This window comes from Cricetulus griseus, chromosome 6, assembly GCF_003668045.3.
Source record: "Cricetulus griseus strain 17A/GY chromosome 6, alternate assembly CriGri-PICRH-1.0, whole genome shotgun sequence".
NCBI lineage: Eukaryota > Metazoa > Chordata > Mammalia > Rodentia > Cricetidae > Cricetulus > Cricetulus griseus.
In genome coordinates, this window is record NC_048599.1 from 59,000,449 (window position 1) to 59,017,936 (window position 17,488).

The 17,488-nt window shown below is 42.9% G+C and overlaps 1 protein-coding gene across 3 annotated transcripts in view; it reads left to right on the forward strand.

Annotated features, from left to right (window-relative positions):
* Positions 1-570: 570 nt before the first annotated feature.
* The window catches only part of Ino80 (INO80 complex ATPase subunit), a 106,180-nt gene continuing 89,262 nt past the window's right edge, over positions 571-17,488 (forward strand). For 2 of the 3 annotated variants that reach the window (XM_027422166.2, XM_027422165.2), the window contains exons 1-4: positions 571-708; positions 15,811-15,996; positions 16,478-16,647; positions 16,745-16,812. In XM_027422166.2, coding sequence (XP_027277967.1) covers positions 15,854-15,996; positions 16,478-16,647; positions 16,745-16,812 — 381 coding nt within the window. In that variant the 5' untranslated portion in view covers positions 571-708; positions 15,811-15,853. Of the gene's footprint in view, positions 709-15,810; positions 15,997-16,477; positions 16,648-16,744; positions 16,813-17,488 lie in introns of those variants that run through there. The other variant, XM_035446079.1, reaches the window with a different exon arrangement.

Genomic DNA, 17,488 nt, shown 5'->3' on the forward strand with positions numbered 1-17,488 from the left:
GCAAGTACAAGATTATTCCCAGGATCTTGGGCGGGTTCCATTGACGTTACTTCCGGGCAAAGTAACCTTTCTTTGGCGGTTGCAGGGCCGCTGAGCTCTCGCGACATTTGCTCCCGCGAGATGTGCTTGCTCACTCCAGCGATGACATCCTCCTCCTCCCCGTCGCCTTTCGGCAATCTTCGCCAGTCCCAGCCCCGACCAATCTGCACTCAGATAGTATAGATGAGGGTCTCCCCCAGAACTTCGGTCCGCGAGGGGCATCAGGCGGCAGCGGCGGGGTACAAGCTGCACGAGGCCGACCGTAGCGGCACTGTGGGTGGACACGAGCTGGCGACTAGCAGAGAGCGTGGGCGGGGCGGGGGTAAGCCAGCCGAGTAGCTGCTCGATTGTTCTGGCCTGGCTATGGCGCCTCTCCTCCCCCCCGCCATGGCTCCCCGTGTCCCTGCTCCGCTCCTCTCAGTGAGTGAAAGTGGCCGCCGCCGCCGCCGGCCCAGCGCCCGCAGCCGCCTCAGCGCCGCCGCCATCTTGGGGTCCCAGGAGCCGCCGAGGGAGCGAGCTAGGAGCGTTCCCGTCCAACGCAGTCACCGTCCCTCGGCCTCAGAGAGCGAACCGCGGCTACCCAGTCGGCGGGGCGACCCCCCCTCCGGACCCCGCCCGCACCCCGCCCCCCTCCGCCGCCGCCGCGGCGGCGGGGCCCCTCGGCCCGAGGTGAGGTTGAGTAGACGTGGGCGGGTGGACGGAGGGGGTGTAGTGTAGGCCCCTATGCGCCCCTCGCTGCGGGCTACGACTGGGCCGCGTCTTAAAGGGGCCGTCGCCCCCGGCCCTTGGATTTGTTGGGGTTAGTAGAGAGGATGGGTGTGGACACTCCCCGTAGGGTTGGGACCTCGGAGACCTGGGCCTCGGCTTTTCTCTCCTCCTACCTCTGGAGACTTGGGGTCATGGGTGACCTCAGCTACCCGAGGAAGGCCGTGGAGCACCCACACGTGGGGAGTGTTAGACCAGGTGCACGTGGGACCCGGTGGGGCGGTGTCGTGCTAACACGTGTGTGGGTTTGGAGGTGGGGAGGGGCAGGGCGGAGGCTTGTCGGGGCTGGACCGGGAACCCGGCGAGGGTTCGACCTGTCAATTTAAGTGAATGAGATCTGTGGGCTTGATAGTACAAGTATCGGCTTATGGGGAGCGAGCCGCGATGCGGGCGAATGGTGCAAGTTGGCTGGTCGGTGTTAGAGAGGGACAGGCTAACACGTGCACAGACTTAGAAATGTGTCCCTGACATCCCTTCTGTTTTTTTTTTTTTTTTTTTTTTTTTTTTTTTGAGGCTTTTGCAGCGTGGCTAAGCAAGTGTCATCTTATTTTGACAATCCCTTCTTGATCTTGCTGCTGAAAAGTACTACTTCCGTAATCACGGAGGATGGAAGCCCCCTACAGTTTAGAAGTTGGATAGAGCCAGAGAAGGCATTTAACTATTTTAGTTAAGAACCAACTGTGCTCAGGATTCTTTGATTTACGTTTTTTGTGCTCGTTAAGAATAGGGGAAGGAATGTGGAGATTGAACTCTTTAAAACATCGCTGGTGATGAGCTTAGTTTTTTAAGTTGATTTACGTTCCTAATTTTCATTGTGGCTTAGTGATGCGGGTCCCTGGTCCTTGGGTCTTAGGCGTGTGCGCTCCCCCCTCCCCCCTTCCCTTCCTTCCGGTCTTGTCTTTCTTATGTTTGTTTTTGTTTTTGGCCAGTGTTGCCTGGAACTTGAGATCCTCCTGCCTCAGCCTTCACAGTGCTGAGATTGTACACTTCCATGCCCCCCCCCCCCGTTTTTCAGATAGGATCGCAGTTCAGGTGAATTAGACACAGGTCAGAAATTTTCAGTGTATGCAGAGTTGTACACATATCAACCAGTCACTTCAAAAGAAGGTCTAGAATCCTCTTAAGTATCACTCCTTGTTTCCTCTCCTCTTTCCACAGCACAACAATATATTTCTGTGGTCTTAGATTTGCTTTTTTCTTTTGAGACTGGATCTCTTAGACAGGGTGTGTAGCTCTCATGCAGTTCACTATGTAGACCAAGCTGGCCTCCAACACTCCACAACTCACAGATACCTGCCCACCTAAGCCTTCTGAGTGCTGAGATTAAAGATGTGCAACACTGTGTCCAGCAAATTTGCCAAATCTTGACATTTTCATTTTATATAAAGGGATGCTAATATATGTAACCACTTTTTACAAGCTGTTTTAATGTAATATGTTTTCGAGGTTCATATATGGTACAGCATTATACTTTGCTGCTTGTTTATTGCTGTTACTTTTTTTTTTTTTTTTTTTTAAGAGATTTTATGTATATGTGTGTGAGCCTGAGTGTATTTAAGCACCCATGTGTGTTCGGGTAGAAGAAAATACCAGATCCTTTAGAACTGGAGTTACAGGTGGTTGTGAGCCACCATGTGGGTACTGGGAACCAAACCTTGGTCCTGTGCTAGAGCAGTCAGCACTCTTGCCTATTTAGCCCTCTCCTCTCCGTGTTCCAGTTGTTTATTTGAGTCAGGGTCTCACTAGCCCAGGGTAGTCTTGAACTCACAATTCTCTTGCCTCTGCCTCCTGTTTTTCTTTTTTAAATGCTGGAATTTCACAAGCTCCATCTTCTTATAAAACAACACTTTGAAATTGTTAAGTTGGTTTTTCTTGTCACTGGCTTCTGCATCTTTGTATTTAACCAATGTTGGGTTAAAACCTTCAAAATTTTTCAAAAAGCAAATTTGGATTTGCTTTGGGCCCAGCATTATGGTGAATGCAGGCTAATGAAGTAGTGTGTAGGCATACTGTGTGGGAGCTGCCTCACCCTCTCTCACAGGCCCCCTTCTCCCTCACTCTGATCTGAGCAGTTTTCACTTTGATCTGTCTCTTCTGTGCTGTGTAGTTAGGTCTATGGTGGTTTTGTCTGTCCCGAGCAAGAGCAGAATTTTTTTCCCTTTTACTATTCCCTAAAAAACTATTCACATCATACTTACATGTTACATTATTCATAACCTAATGGTGACTTAATGTATATGTATGGGTTATGTCATTTTGAGCATCTGTGGAGTTTGGTATGAGAGAGCACTGGAACCAGCCCCCAGGATACTGAATTATACTGCAATCATGAGTGATTTGGGAACTACATATAGGACCATGCCTTTGCCACATAGCCCAGGAGTGTAGTAGTTTATACAACTGGATTTATATAAGCCCACTGTATGATGCTTATATGACAACAGAAATAGTTCAAGGTCACATTTCTCAGAATGTGTCTTTATCAGTGAACGATGCATGCATGTGCCTAGTTTGTGCATATGCAAGTATGTGCATATCTTTAGATTCTGTTGGTTCTTTTGGGGGGGGTGAAACATGATGTCATACTATTGTAGCTTGAGGTAGTCTAGAACTTAGGGTGTGGACTGTGCCAGCCTCAGATTTTCAGCAGTTCCAGGTGTGAGCCACATGCCTTGCTTCTACCTATATTCTAAAGTGAATTTTGTTTTTAAGAGATTAAATTCCATTTTTTTAGTTTACTGTGTTCTTTCCTCTCCATCCGTGGTTCTCAACCTTCTTAACCCGCCACCCTTTCATACAGTCCCTCATGCTGTGGTGACCCCCAACCATAAAATTGTTTTCATGCTATTTCATAACTAATTTTACTGCTGTTATGAATCAGAATGCAAATATCTGTGTTTTCCAATGGTCTTAGATTATCCTGAAGGGGTTTTGTCACACAGGTTGAGAACTACAGTTCTACATCTTGAGAAGAATTTAAAGCAAGTTTAAAGTGTGTGTGTGTGTGTATTTATTAACTTTTACTTAGAGTTTGTTTGCGAATGCCACATCACACATGTAGAAGTCAAAGGACAATTTGCACTACTTGTGGGGGTAATCCTTACTGCCATATGAGTTCCAGAGGTCAAGCTCAGGTCATCCAGTTTGGAGGCAGTTGTCTTCACCCATTTAATTAACCATCTTGCCAGTTCTCAAACTAGTTTTTCATCTTTTTTTTTTTTTTAATAGGGAATGTAACCAGAAAAAATTCTCTGACTGGGCTGGGGTGTATCTCAGTAGTAGAGTGTGTGCTCAGGCCCTTGAATTTGATCCGTAGCAGCAGTAGCAACAGTAGTAGTGATAGTAATAACAACAATAATAACCCAAAAAACACTGGTGATGCATGCTTACAATCCTAACATATTGGAGCCTAAAGCCAAGAAAATCCAAAGGTGGTTTTTTTGTTTTTGTTTTTTTGTTAGTTTGTTTTTCTTGAGACAGGGTTTCTCTGTGTAACAGCCTTGGCTGTGCTGGAATTCACTTTGTAGGCCAGGCTGGCCTCAGACTCAGAGAGATCCATCCATCCACCTGCCTCTGCCTCCCGATTGTTGGGATTAAAGGTATATGCCATCACCACCTGGCCCACAAAATTGTTGTTTTTTTTTTTTAAACGATTTATTTATTCTTATTTCCTGTGCATTGGTGTTTTGCCTGCCTGTATGTCTGTGAGGGTGTCAGATCCCCCGGAACTGGAGTTACAGACAGTTGTGGGTAGTGGGAATTGAATCTGGGTCCTCTGTAAGAGCAGCCAGTGCTCTTAATGGCTGAACCATCTCTTCAGCCCTGAGAATCGAGTTTTAAGCTTGAAATCAGCCTGGGCTACATACGAGTTCAGTGAGCACATCTACCCACTGAGCCATCTGGTATTCCGAGGTCAAGTTTTAAAGTTGATTACTAAGTCTCAGAATTTGAATGCTAGCATTCAGAGGATGAGAAAAGCTTAGGCACTGCTATTAAAAAGGCATGTTAAGGGCTGGAGAAGTGGCTCAGAGGTTAAGAGCACTGTCTGCTCTCCAGAGGTTCCAAGTTCAATTCCCAGCAAACACATGGTGGCTCACAACCATCTATAATGAGATCTGATGCCCTCTTCTAATGTGCATTAAGATAGAGCACTCATGTACATAAAATACATTAATAAGTAAATTAAAAAAAAAAAAGACCTGTTAAGAACCAATTATCGCTGGGGATATAGTTTGGAAGGGTGCTCAAAGTCTTGGGTTTGATCCCCAGCAATCCCTGTCTGGGCCTGGTACTACTTGATAGAAGGCAGCCAGCTTGGGTTCTTTCCAACCCTGTCTCTAAAATTAATAAAAGAGCTGGGTGTGGAGTCGGAAGCAGGCAGGTGACTCTGTGAGCTCGAGGCAGGCCAGGACCACAGCGAGTTCCAGGACAGCCAGAGCTACACAGAGAAATTAAGAAATGTTGAGTGTGGTCAGTGCTACAGGTGCAGGCGGGGGTGGTTATCTCACTACAATTCCCCTTTTAGTCTAAAGAAAAAGATTTAGGCTTGATACAAGACTATATGTAAAGATAGCAAATATCAAGTATGCTCACAAACACACTCAAGACCTATTGCCAGTGAAGCAACTAGAGCAAAAGGCAAGAACTATATAAATGAATAAACATGTAAGCTAGTTAACATGGTCAGTACTTTATTTCAGTCTCCACCAAGCTTGGTTGGTTTCTATCCCTGTTTTACAGGTGATAAAATAAAACTCAGTAAGTGGCAGTATTCTCTTCTTCCATTCCCAGAAAGATCCTTAGAGCATTTTCACTTGTTGGAAGAAAGCTCTCTTGTAGGATTCTTCGTCCTGCTACCACCTACAAAGAGGTAGGATTACGGACATGTGCCACCGCCCTCAAAACAAAAAGGCAGTAAGAATCTCACTGAAAAGTTTAGGTTTCTTTATAAAATGCATTCCCATAAACTAGCTTGGCACACAGCTATAGTCCCAGCTCTTGGCATGTGGAGGCAGGAATAATAGGAATTCAAGGACATCCCCTACTGAGAACCTGTAATAGTTTAGAGAGAACTTGGTAGTGTCAAATATATAGGGTCTGGTGATGTATCTCAGTTGGGTAGAGTGCTTATCTAGCATCCATAAAGTCATAGCAACATAAAAACTGGGTGTGGTGTCACACACCTGTAATTCCAGCCTTTGGGAGATAGCAGCAGGTGGGCCAAAATTTCAAGGTCATAGTGAGTTCAAGGCCAGCCTGCCCAAAATAAGTAAAAGGGCTTTCACTTGAAAGACTTGGGTTTGACAACTGGGTATAGCAGTAATCCAAATTGGTGGGGAACTAGGGGTGGTGGGGTAGGGGGATGGTGTTTGCTTGGAGTTGGAGGACAGCCTGAACTACAAAATGAGTTCAAGGCCAGCCAGGGCTGCATAGTGAAACCGTGTTTTAAGATCTATGGCATGGGGCTGGAGAGGTGGATCAGCTGTTACGAGCACTTGCTGTACTTGCAGAGGTTTGGGGTTCAAATCCCTGCACCCACATGGCAGCTCACAACTGTCTGTAACTCTAGTCCCAGGGGATCTGACACCCTCTTCTGGCCTCCACAGGCATCAGGAAGGCATGTAGTTCCCAGACATATAGGCAGTCACATACACATAAAAATAAATCTTAAAAGAAACCACAATATTAATTACTTGGGAGGTAGTAGGAGACTCCTCTGTTCAAGGTCATTTTTAGTTAGTTGCATGATTCCATTTTGATGGCTTGCTTAGATTCAGATTGTGGAGACCTTTTAAATGAAGGTATCAGGAGTCAGCTTGATTAAAATCACTGTGCAAGTTTTATACAAAGGTCATCCTGAAAGGGCTCCTATAGCCCCTGTGGACATCACCTTACTGTTTAAAAAGACAGCTGGATAGAAAAACTCTGGGATAGAAGATTACACATAAGATAAATTTTTTACAATTGTGAAAATTAAAATAAATTTCTATCCCCCCCCAGCAGGGCTAAAACCCCCCCACAAAATAAAACTCAAATGCAATAACAAAACCTGTTGCATATGACAGTGAGCTTTATCCTAGGACTCAGGAGGCAGAGGCAGCATAAGTAGAGAAACTGTCTCAAAAACAACAAAAATCTGACATAGGAACAAAACCAGCTGAGCAAAATGAAATACAAAGACTTCAGTTTAACCTCATTTACTGGGCAAGTTATTTAACTACTTTTGTATATGTGTGACAAAGTCTCATGACTTGGAATCTGAGTGTCCCACATATGCCTCATAAGTGCTTCTTGGGATTATAAACTAAGATTGCAAATGTACACTACCAAGCCCAGCCATTATGAATTTTTACCTCTGAAACAAATCATGTGTTAAGTACTGAGCACATCAGTGAACGTCAGTTATGTCTTGTCTTCGTTTAGGAAATAGTACACCAATGGCTATAACATTTCAGTTTTGCTGTAGAAAGGTGCTCTTGGCTTATGTAGTAAGAGGGAACAACTGATAGAGCCTGGAATTTCTGAGACATGGAAGTTTAGAATGTACCTTTAGAAAAATGCTGCTATAAATATCCCCTCTGCCCAGGGTTGGTTGGTTGGTTCGTTTATTTGTTTGTTTGTTTTTGGTTGTGAGCCTAGCCTTTAACGGCTGAGCCATCTCTCCAGCCCCCCTCCCCCTTTTTTTTTAAAGACAGTGTTTCACTGTGTTACAGCTTTGGCTGTCCTGGAATTAGCTCTGTAGACCATGCCTTGAACTCCTACTTCTGCCTCTCCTCCTGAGTGTTGGAATTAAAGGCATGCACCATCACTACTCAGTGAGACAGGGTTTTTTTTTGTCTAGCTTTGGCTGTCCTGGAACTCACTCTGTAGATCAGGTTGGCCTTGAACACATAGGCATCCACCTGCCTCTGCGTCCTGAGTGCTGGGATTAAAGGCGTGTGCTACCACTACTATATTCTTTTATTTCCTATTGAAGAACAAGTGAGTTACATCCAGCTTTGCATGTGATAACTTTTCTGCTCAGAAGTTGCTGAGTAGAATAAAATGTGGGTAAATCTTAGTCTGTGTGTGGAAACAAAAATAAATAATAAACCTCTGTAGGATTAAAAAAATATATAGGCACAGTAATGAGTTAATCCCTAATAATGTTATCCAGATAGGTTTCCAGAAAGGTCTATACTAGTAATTCCCAACTGGGTGGTGGTGGTGTACTTAGGAGGCAGAGGCAGGTAAATGCCTGTGAATTCAAGACTAGCCTGGTCTACTAAATGAATTTCAGGTCAGGCAGGACTGTTACAGAGAAACCCTATCTCAAAAATTTCCAAGACTATGAAAAGAGGGTGAGCCCCATGAGATGGAAAGATGGTCCAACAGGTCAAAGTGCTTGTGCAAGTCTATCAGCTTGAGTTTTAACCCAAACCAGCAGTAGGAGAGAACCAATTCCCAAAACTTGTGCTTTCTCCTCTGCACAGAGGCATGTGCATGCACAGTAAATAAAATTTAAGGAAGAGCTGAGCAGTGATGGTGCAAGCCTTTGATCCTAGCTCTAGAGAGGCAGAGGCTCCTGGACCTTTGTGAAATTGAGGCCAGCCTCGTCTATAGAGCTAGTTCCCGGACTGCACAGAGAAACCATGTCTTGAAAAAAGAGGTGGGGGGGGGGCCCGTATAAAATAAATGTCAGTCTACAAGCACAGCTCAGTTGTCCTTGCTTCAGTCCTCAGTACTCATGACCATAGTGCATACATAGCCCCAAACTAAAACCATTTTCTAGATAAGGAGCAGTAGTTTTTTACTCTCAGGTATTTTTTTCTTTCCTGCCCTTTTTTTGATAAGGTCCTTTGTAGCCCAGGCTGGCATTGTGTAGCACAGGATGACCATGAATTTTAGATCCGCCTACTTTCCTAGCACAGAGATTACAGGTGTAAGCCACCATCCCCCCCCCCCACTGTGTGTGTGTGTGTGTGTGTGTGTGTGTGTGTGTGTGTTCACCACTTCACCCTTCCCTCCCCCAACACACAGATTTCTCTGTATAGCCCTGGCTATCCTGAGACCCACTCTGTAGACCAGGCTGGCCTTAAACTCAGACATCTGCCTGCCTCTGCCTCCTGAGTACTGGGATTAAAGGTGTGCGCCATCACTGCCCAGCCCATTCTTGGTTTTACTTTCAGACTTTTGCATGATTTGCAGTGATTATACTTCAGAAAAGAACAGATTGAGTAGAAAGGGAATTCCCAGAAAATGATGAAGGCAAAGGTGGGGTTTTCATATAAAGATGAAGAAATTGGACTCCTGTGGCTGAATGATAAAACACTCAACTACCATGTATGAGGCCTTGGGTTCCATCTTTAGACTAAAATAGAATGTTAATTGTAAATTTGTTTAAAAAAAACTTGGAAAATTAAAACTGCTTGAAAGATGAATAATGCTTGATGGACTTCAGCAAATAGTGTATGGCTGGAGAGTTACCTTAGTAGGTTAAGGCTCTGGAATCCAAGCTGATGATCTTGAGTTTGGGACCCACATGGCGGAAGGAGAGAACCAGCTCTGGAAGTTGTCCCCTGACCTTCATACTCATGCCAGGAGCACATGAGTATGCATACACACACATACTCTGAATAGATGACATAAAATAAAAAGAGCTAATAGTCCTTTAAATTTACTGGTGTGGGAGATTTTTAGGCTTAAAATAAAGGCCTGATACAGTTTAAGGATTATAAAGCCAGAGATTTGTGATGCAACCCTGTTTCAGATCTGGCCAGTAAACTATTGATATTTTGTATTTAATGGTTTATGAAAATTATTCCGTTCACCCATTTCCTGTTTGCCTATGAGTACCTTTGCTTTCCTAGCAGTAATAGTTTATTGAGCTCTGCCATACTCAGGCACACCACTAGTCTGTAATGCAAGTGAGTTAGTCTAGGTATAAACCTATGCCTTCATAGTGCTGGTGTGACAAGCATGAGCCACTGTGACCAGTGAGTGTGGCAAATTAAAGTAAAAGATCGTTTTAGGCTGTTAAAGGCTCCTAGGAAGGAATGCAGACTGAGGAGACTCTTAATTGTATAATAAATATATGAAACTATCTTACTGAAAGAAGAGAGGGCTGGAAAGGTGACTCTGTGGATAAAGTGCTTGTTGTGTAGTCATGAGGACCTGAGTTTGTAAGCCAGACATTGTGGTGCACGCCTTTGATCCCAACACTTGGGAGGTAGAGGCATGGGGATCTCTGTGAGTTCGAGGCCAGACTAGTCTACAGAGTGAGTTCCAGGACAGCCAAGGCTGCACAAAGAAGCCCTATCTCAAAAAAAAAAAAAAAAAAAAAAAAAGTTTGGGTCTAGAGGTGTGCTCTTGGAGTCCCAGTGCTGGAGGTGGAGGCAGGATTCCAAAGGCTTGCTGGCCCATCAGGCTACTAAATTGGCAAGTTTCAGTTTCAGTGAGAACTCTATAAAATAAGATGGAAGGGCCATTGAGGTGGCTCAGTGAATAGATGCACTTGCCAAATTGTCAGTTCAACTTTGATCCGTAAACCCATAAAACTGATTTCCACATACCCATAGCACATACATACCCACTGTCACACACATCATGCACAAACTTACATACAAAAGAAAAAAGATGGAGAGTGATAGAAGAAGGCAGCTCCCAAACTCTGGCCTCTGTATTCCACACACATGTGTGAGGGGAGAAATGTGCTCACCTAAATAACCTTAAAAAGGAATGAAATCTGAAACAAATAAGTGTACACAAGCCTATACTCAAACTTTGTTTTTTTCGAGACAGGGTTTCTCTGTGTAGCTTAGGAGCCTATCCTGGCACTCGCTCTGGAGACCAGGCTGACCTCGAACTCAGAGATCTGACTGCCTCTGCCTCCCGAGTGCTAGGATTAAAGATGTGGGCCACCCGGCTTCAAACTTTTTTTTTATTACATTACATTTTGGTTTATCTTTGTGTTTGTGCACACATGTGTGTTTTGTGGGGACATCAGAGGACAACTTGTAGGAGTTGGTTTTCTCCTTCCTTATCTGGGTCCTTGGGATTGAACTAAGGCTGTCCCCATTGAGCCATTTTGCTGGCTATTCTGGGGCACTCATTAATTGATAAAGTCCTATTCCATATGGCTACAGGTTAACAGTTTTGATACTGATGTACATGCATAATACAGTTGGACAATTAACTAAATGGGTGATTGGAGACAGGCTTCTCACTGTTGAAATGGGAATCTTCCCCCCTCCCTCACCAGACAGGGTTTCTCTGAGTAGCCCTGGATGTCCTAGAACTCAGTCTGTAGACAATGCTGACCTGGAACTCAGATTGGCCTGCTTCTGCCTCCCAGGCGCTGGGATTAAAGGAGTGTGCCACCATGCCCAACTTTGAATGAGAATTTATAGTCAAGCAAGGAAAAGAGGATTTCAGTATGAACCCAAGTTTAGCTTAATATATAAATACTGATTACTATACTTAGAAACATTAATATACATACTCTTGCCAGCTGGTGGTGTTACTTGACTTTATCCCAGCACTCAGGAGGCAGAGGCAGTTGCAGGCAGGTCAGTGTGAGTTTGAGACCAGCCTCGTCTATAGAACTAGTTCCAGGACAGTCAAGGCTGTTAGACAGTGAAACCCTGTCCCCCAAAAACAAACAAAAAAGAATATGTGCTCTTGTTTAATATAAACACTTATAACACATCCATGCTGTATTAGAGAAAGTTACATAATGACACCCTGTAGTACACCTAGTGCCTAGATGATGATGATGATGATGATGATAATAATAATAATAATAATATAATAATAAAATTCTTCATCATCTTCTTTTCTTCTTCTCTTCTGTGCTTTTCTTCTTCTCCTTTTTATTAAGGTAGAGTTTCTCTATATCTCCGACTGTCCTAGAACTCACGCTGTAGACCAGGCTGGCCTGGAACTCAGAGCCTCTTTAGTGCTGGAATTAAAATTGTGCATTACTGCTACCCAGCTAGTACCTAGATCTTTTATAAAATGAGAGAAAAGTCTGTGTGGTGTTTGAATGAGACTAGACCCCATAGTTTCATATATTTTAATATTTGGTTCCCATTTGGTGGACTGTTTTGGAAGGATTAGAAGATGTGACCCTGTGGGAAGACATGTATTACAGGGTGGGGCTTTGAGGTCTCAAAAGCCTACCCTAGGCCTAGCCTCAGTCTCTTTCTGCTCCTGCCTGTGGATCAGGATTTAGGCTGTCTGCGACTGCTTTAGTAGTGTGCCTGCTTTCCTCCACGCTCCCTGCCATGGTGATCATGGAGTAATCATCTGAAATTGTAAGCCCACAACTAAATGCTTTCTTTTGTAAGTTGCCTTGGTCATTGTGTAGCAATAGAACAGTAGCTAAGACTGCTTGGAGAAATGACCAATTACAGAGTTGATGGAGGAAATATATATGATTAAGATAAGATACCTGTAAGTAAGGTGATTGTGATAAAAATCAAGTTGTTCCCCAGTTGGCTATTGGGACCTCTTCCCATTGGTTATGGTGCTGCTTTGATGTACTCTGTCAATTTGGACTTGTTGCTGCTGCCCTTTTTTGTTTTTGTTTTTTCAATAATGATATTCTTTAATTAAAAAAATTAATGTTTATTTGTGTATGTGTGTGCACGTGCACGCAAGAATACAGGTGTGCAGTAGTGTGTGTCCTCCACAGTGTATATGTGGAGGACAGAAGACAACTTGTGGGAGTCAGTTCTTGTCTACTGTGTGTATCCTATGGATTGAACTCAAGTCATCAGGCTTGTGGCAAGTTTCCTTCTTTCTTTTCTTTTTTTTTTTTATTTAAACCACCTGATCCATGTGGCAAGCCCTGGTCTTTTGTTTGGTTGTGGTTTTTGAGACAGGTTTTCATGTACCCTAGGCTGGCCTTGAATTCATTGTGTAACTCAGTGTAGCCTTGGACTTTTATTTATTTATTTATTGGTTTTTTGGGACAGGGTTTCTCTGTGGCTTTGAAGGCTGACCTGGAACTAGCGCTTGTAGACCACGCTGGTCTCAAGAACTAACGGAGATCCGCCTGCCTCTGCCTCCCGAGTGCTGAGATTAAAGGCGTTCGCTACCACCGCCCGGCTGCACTTTTATTTTTTTTTATGTACATTGATGTTTTACCTACGTGTATGTGTATGTGAAGGCATCAGATTCCCTGGAATGGGAGTTATGAACAATGAACAGTTGTGAGCTTCAGTGTGAGTGCTGGGAATTGAACCCGGGTCCTTAGGAAGAGCAGGCATTGCTCATAATTACTGAGTCATCTCTCCAGTCCCACTTGCACTTTTCTGGCTCTGGGACTATAGGCTTATGATACTGTGCTTGGTTTTATGCAGTGCTGGGGACTGAAAAGAATTTGTGTGTGCTAGGCAAGCAGGGTATCACCTGAGTTATATCTCAGGTGAAAATGCTGCTGCTCTTAGTGCTTTTCCTTCCAGGCTTGCCTGATGCTCAAAGTTGGTTTTAAAAATTCATCCAAATAAAAGGTACTTGGAAAAGTCAGGGCATGTGCAGACTTTTTTTCTTGTTACATACTTTTTAAACCATACAGTGTGCAAATATTTGTGTAGCATTTGCAGTGTATTAGATAAGTAACTGAGAGATTCTCGGTAAACAATAGGTAAAGGCCATAAACAGATTATGTGCCGTTTTAATGTGAGAACATCCATAGCTATGAGTTTTGCAGGGATTCTAAAATCAATATCCTGTGTACACTTAGGAATGAGACTATATTTCATTTTGAGAGGTAGCATGCAAGTTTCATTAAGGAAGAAAAAGTAGGATTAAGAATAAATAATCACAATATACTTATGGGGTGGCAGTTTATTCTTTGCCACTTAGGGATTTGTGGAAAGAACAGCCTTTTTTAGCCAGAACTTCTTCAGTTCACTTTTAAAATGCAGGTATTACTTTTTTTATTTTTTATTTTTAAAATCTCAGGAACACTATGCTTTGAGTAAACTGACTTCTTAAATTGCTAGACTATTTCCATGTTATAGGGACCCCTTAGGCGAGCGGTGTTTCTGGACCTAATGGTTGAGTGCTCTGCCTACTTTTGCTTTTGAGGGCAAGCCAGTTTTCTCCTTGTATTTCTCCTTAGTTTGTGTGGTACATAGTTAACTCTTCCTACTCAAGAGCTTTGTGACTTTGTTTACCAGGATAAGGTAACCAGTTTACAGTTCAAACCTGGATGCTTTGGAAAGTGAAGGAAGAAGGCCTAAGTCAGATTAGTGGGAGATAGGTCATCTAATGGTGGACTTCTTGTTTTTGCTGCTTTGTAGAAGCAGCTGATAGTAAAGATCCAGGGCTTTAGTCACTGATAGGAGATCCAAATTATATTTCATTACTTAGTTGTTTAAAACTAAAATGAGAGTAACTTTTTGTTTTGCTTTTGGAGATAAGGTTTCTCTGTAGTCTTGTCTGTCCTGGAACTTGATCTATAGAGCAGGCTGGTTTTGAATTCACAGAGATCTATCTACCCCTGACTCTATATGCCAACTACCACCTGGGCTGAGAGTACCATGTTTTTGCTGGAATGTTTGAGTATGAGAGACAGGCAATTTCATGTAGCCGCCCCCACTGTGACATGTACCTGAGTTTGATCTTGAATTTTAGATCCTCCTTCCTGTACCTCCCTTCATGTGCTGGAATTATAGGTGTGCATTATTGTGTCATGGCAGAATTTCTATTATTATACAGATTAAATGAGCTAGTTTGTTTTGCTTATTTGAAATTAAGAAATTTAGTGTGTGTGTACCGTATATACGTAGTACCCACAGGTGCCGGGGTGTCAGGTCCCCTGGAACTGGAGTTAACAGACAGTTGTGAGCCTCCATATGGGTGCTGGGAACTGAACGGAATTCTCTGCAAGAGCAGCCAGTGCTCTTTTTAATGTCCATCCCACCCCCTCCCCCAGACAGAATTTCTCTGTGTAACACCTGGCTCTTCTAGAACTTGCTCTGTAGTCCAGGCTGGCTTCGAGCTCACATCTGCCTGTCTCTGCCTCCCAAGTGCTGATATTAAAGGCATGCACCATCATCACCAGGCTTATTTTTCAAGTTTTTGATACTGGGTATCCAACCTAGGACCTCTCACAGGCCAAGAAAACTCTAACTCTGAACTAGTAATGGGCCTGCAATATTACAATCCTCACACTAGCTGGTTTGTCTTAAGTATGTATGTATGCATGCAGGCATGTGCACATATGTAGACTTAACATAGACATGGGATTGTTAGGAGGAGCTGAAGTCAGAGTATAACCAGGATGATAGAGAGCCTCGGAACAGGCCAGTCAGTGGTGAATTGCTCTGTCAATGTATCAATAGTTTTCCATCCTTAGAAATGGCAATGTAAGTCAGTATATAAACTTTGAAGAGCTCCTCACTTTAAGATTGGAATGGATTTGACAGCATTTTACAACAAGGTATTCCTCCTTGGAGTCTTTCCATACCTGGGAAGTTTACGAATTTCCTTAATCTGTGAGCCCCCTGCTTTAAAAAAAAGATGGCTGGGCATAGTGGTGCACACCTTTAATTCCAGCTCTCAGGAGGTAGAGGCAGGTGATAATGTATATATTCCCCTGGCAAATAGGGTGCCTCATACATTGAATGAACATAAGTATAAAAAGGTGATACTGAAAACAAATACTGTATTCTGCAAGGTGCACACAATCAGCACCTCACTTGGAGAGTTGTTACTCATTCTTGTAATTATTAATGGAGGAGAAACAGGAAAAGAGAGAGAGAGAGAGAGAGAGAGAGAGAGAGAGAGAGAGAGAGAGTATGAATTGTTTGAAAAGTGTTTTATAAATTGTGTTGCAGTTGCACTAGCAGGCAGTATCTTGTGAACTTTGTGTAATCTGTTGTCTTAGTATCTTGTGTTCAAGGGAGCCTGATTTCTGTTTATACAGAAGGCATGCAGGCAGGAGAAGGGGAAGAGGAATAGCCTTTCATTTTTCTTTTTTCTTTTTTCTTTTTTTTTTTAAACTTCATTCTGCAGCTGTGCAGTCGGAGGTCCTCGTGCATGAAGACAGATTTGTTCTATGGCCTCGGAGTTGGGTGCCGGGGACGATGGCAGCTGCAGTGAGCTGGCAAAGCCCCTCTATCTTCAGTACCTGGAGAGGGCCTTGCGGTTGGACCATTTTCTGCGACAAACATCGGCCATCTTCAACAGGAATATTTCTAGGTTTGTTATTTTATATGTAACAATGTTTTATTACATTCTGATTACTTTGTCTAAGATTTAGACTATTGTATGGTTTTTATTTTTGCTATTTCTCTTTTAAATAAAACAGTCAACTTTTTCAAAGACTTTGTTCTTTAAGTGTTCATTTATAATAACCTTAAATTAATCAATCAATTTTTTATTTTATTTTTTTGAGACCTGGTCTCACTATGTAGCCTAGGCTGGCCTAGAACTCACAGATTTCTCTGCCTCTACCCTTAAAGCACCAGCTTTAGAGGTCTGTGTATCAGCTTGCCTGACCGCTTAGATTACACATGCATACTCTGTGTGTGTACATATATTTGAGATAGGGTTTCATGTAACCCATGCTAGTCTCAAATGACCTTGAACCCTGACCCTCCTGCATGAGTCAACACACTTGACTTAAATATGCTTTGTTGGATAATCTTTAATTATGGACTTGTTATTCTTCAATTTATAGTGATGACAGTGAAGATGGACTCGATGACAATAATCCCTTATTGCCGGAGTCTGGGGATCCCTTAATACAAGTAAAAGAAGAACCTCCAAATTCATTGCTTGGTGAAACTTCGGGAGCAAGCAATTCTGGATTATTGAACCCATACTCACTCAATGGAGTTCTGCAGTCAGGTCAGTGTGGAGTGGGGTTCCTCTGGACCTGGAGTTCTCTTGGGGGCAGTCATCCTTTCATTTTTTTTTTTTTTATTCTTTATGTTTCTTTATCCAGAATCAAAATCTGACAAGGGGAATTTATATAACTTCTCTAAGTTGAAGAAAAGCAGAAAGTGGCTAAAGGTAAGAAATAAGACAGAACATTCAGTCCAAATAACCTAAGATTACCATTAGAGGGAAGTCACCAGTTCATTTGGGCATATTGACAGATGTTTATAGAGACAGAGACAGGTTTTGTTTTGTTTTGTTTTAACCGTTGGAGTTTGTTTAGTGAAGAGAACTCAGTGAAGTAATTTTAGTAGACTTTTATTAAATATGAGACACTGAGGAAAGAGTGGATATTGATCATAAAAGATACTTCCTTCATTGGCTCACCTTGTAGTTAGGAATGTCAATTTACTTTTTGTGAATTTTTGAGTAGGTCATCAAATATCCCAAGTGCATCCATGTGCCAAGTACTGTTACAGGTAGACAAGTCATTTACATTCTACATAAGGGAGGTAGTAAGAGTCTAAACAAGTAAAAATAACTACAACTTCTTTAAAAGACCATTTCAACAGATTTCTGAAAGATCAGAGTGAGGCATGTGAATGTCTTAGGGTAAGAGCCATTGATCATATGAGACATGAACAAGAATCGTTCACAAAGAAGCAACTTGGTGTTTCTGGGGAGAAGGAGAGGCTAGTGTGGCTGGCCCACAGTGAATAGGGTAGTAGAAGTCGGATTAGAACCTGATGTTGTGGGCTGTACTCCATCGTTAGGGATGCACTTATTCAGGTCACCGTCATAAATAGTTAGA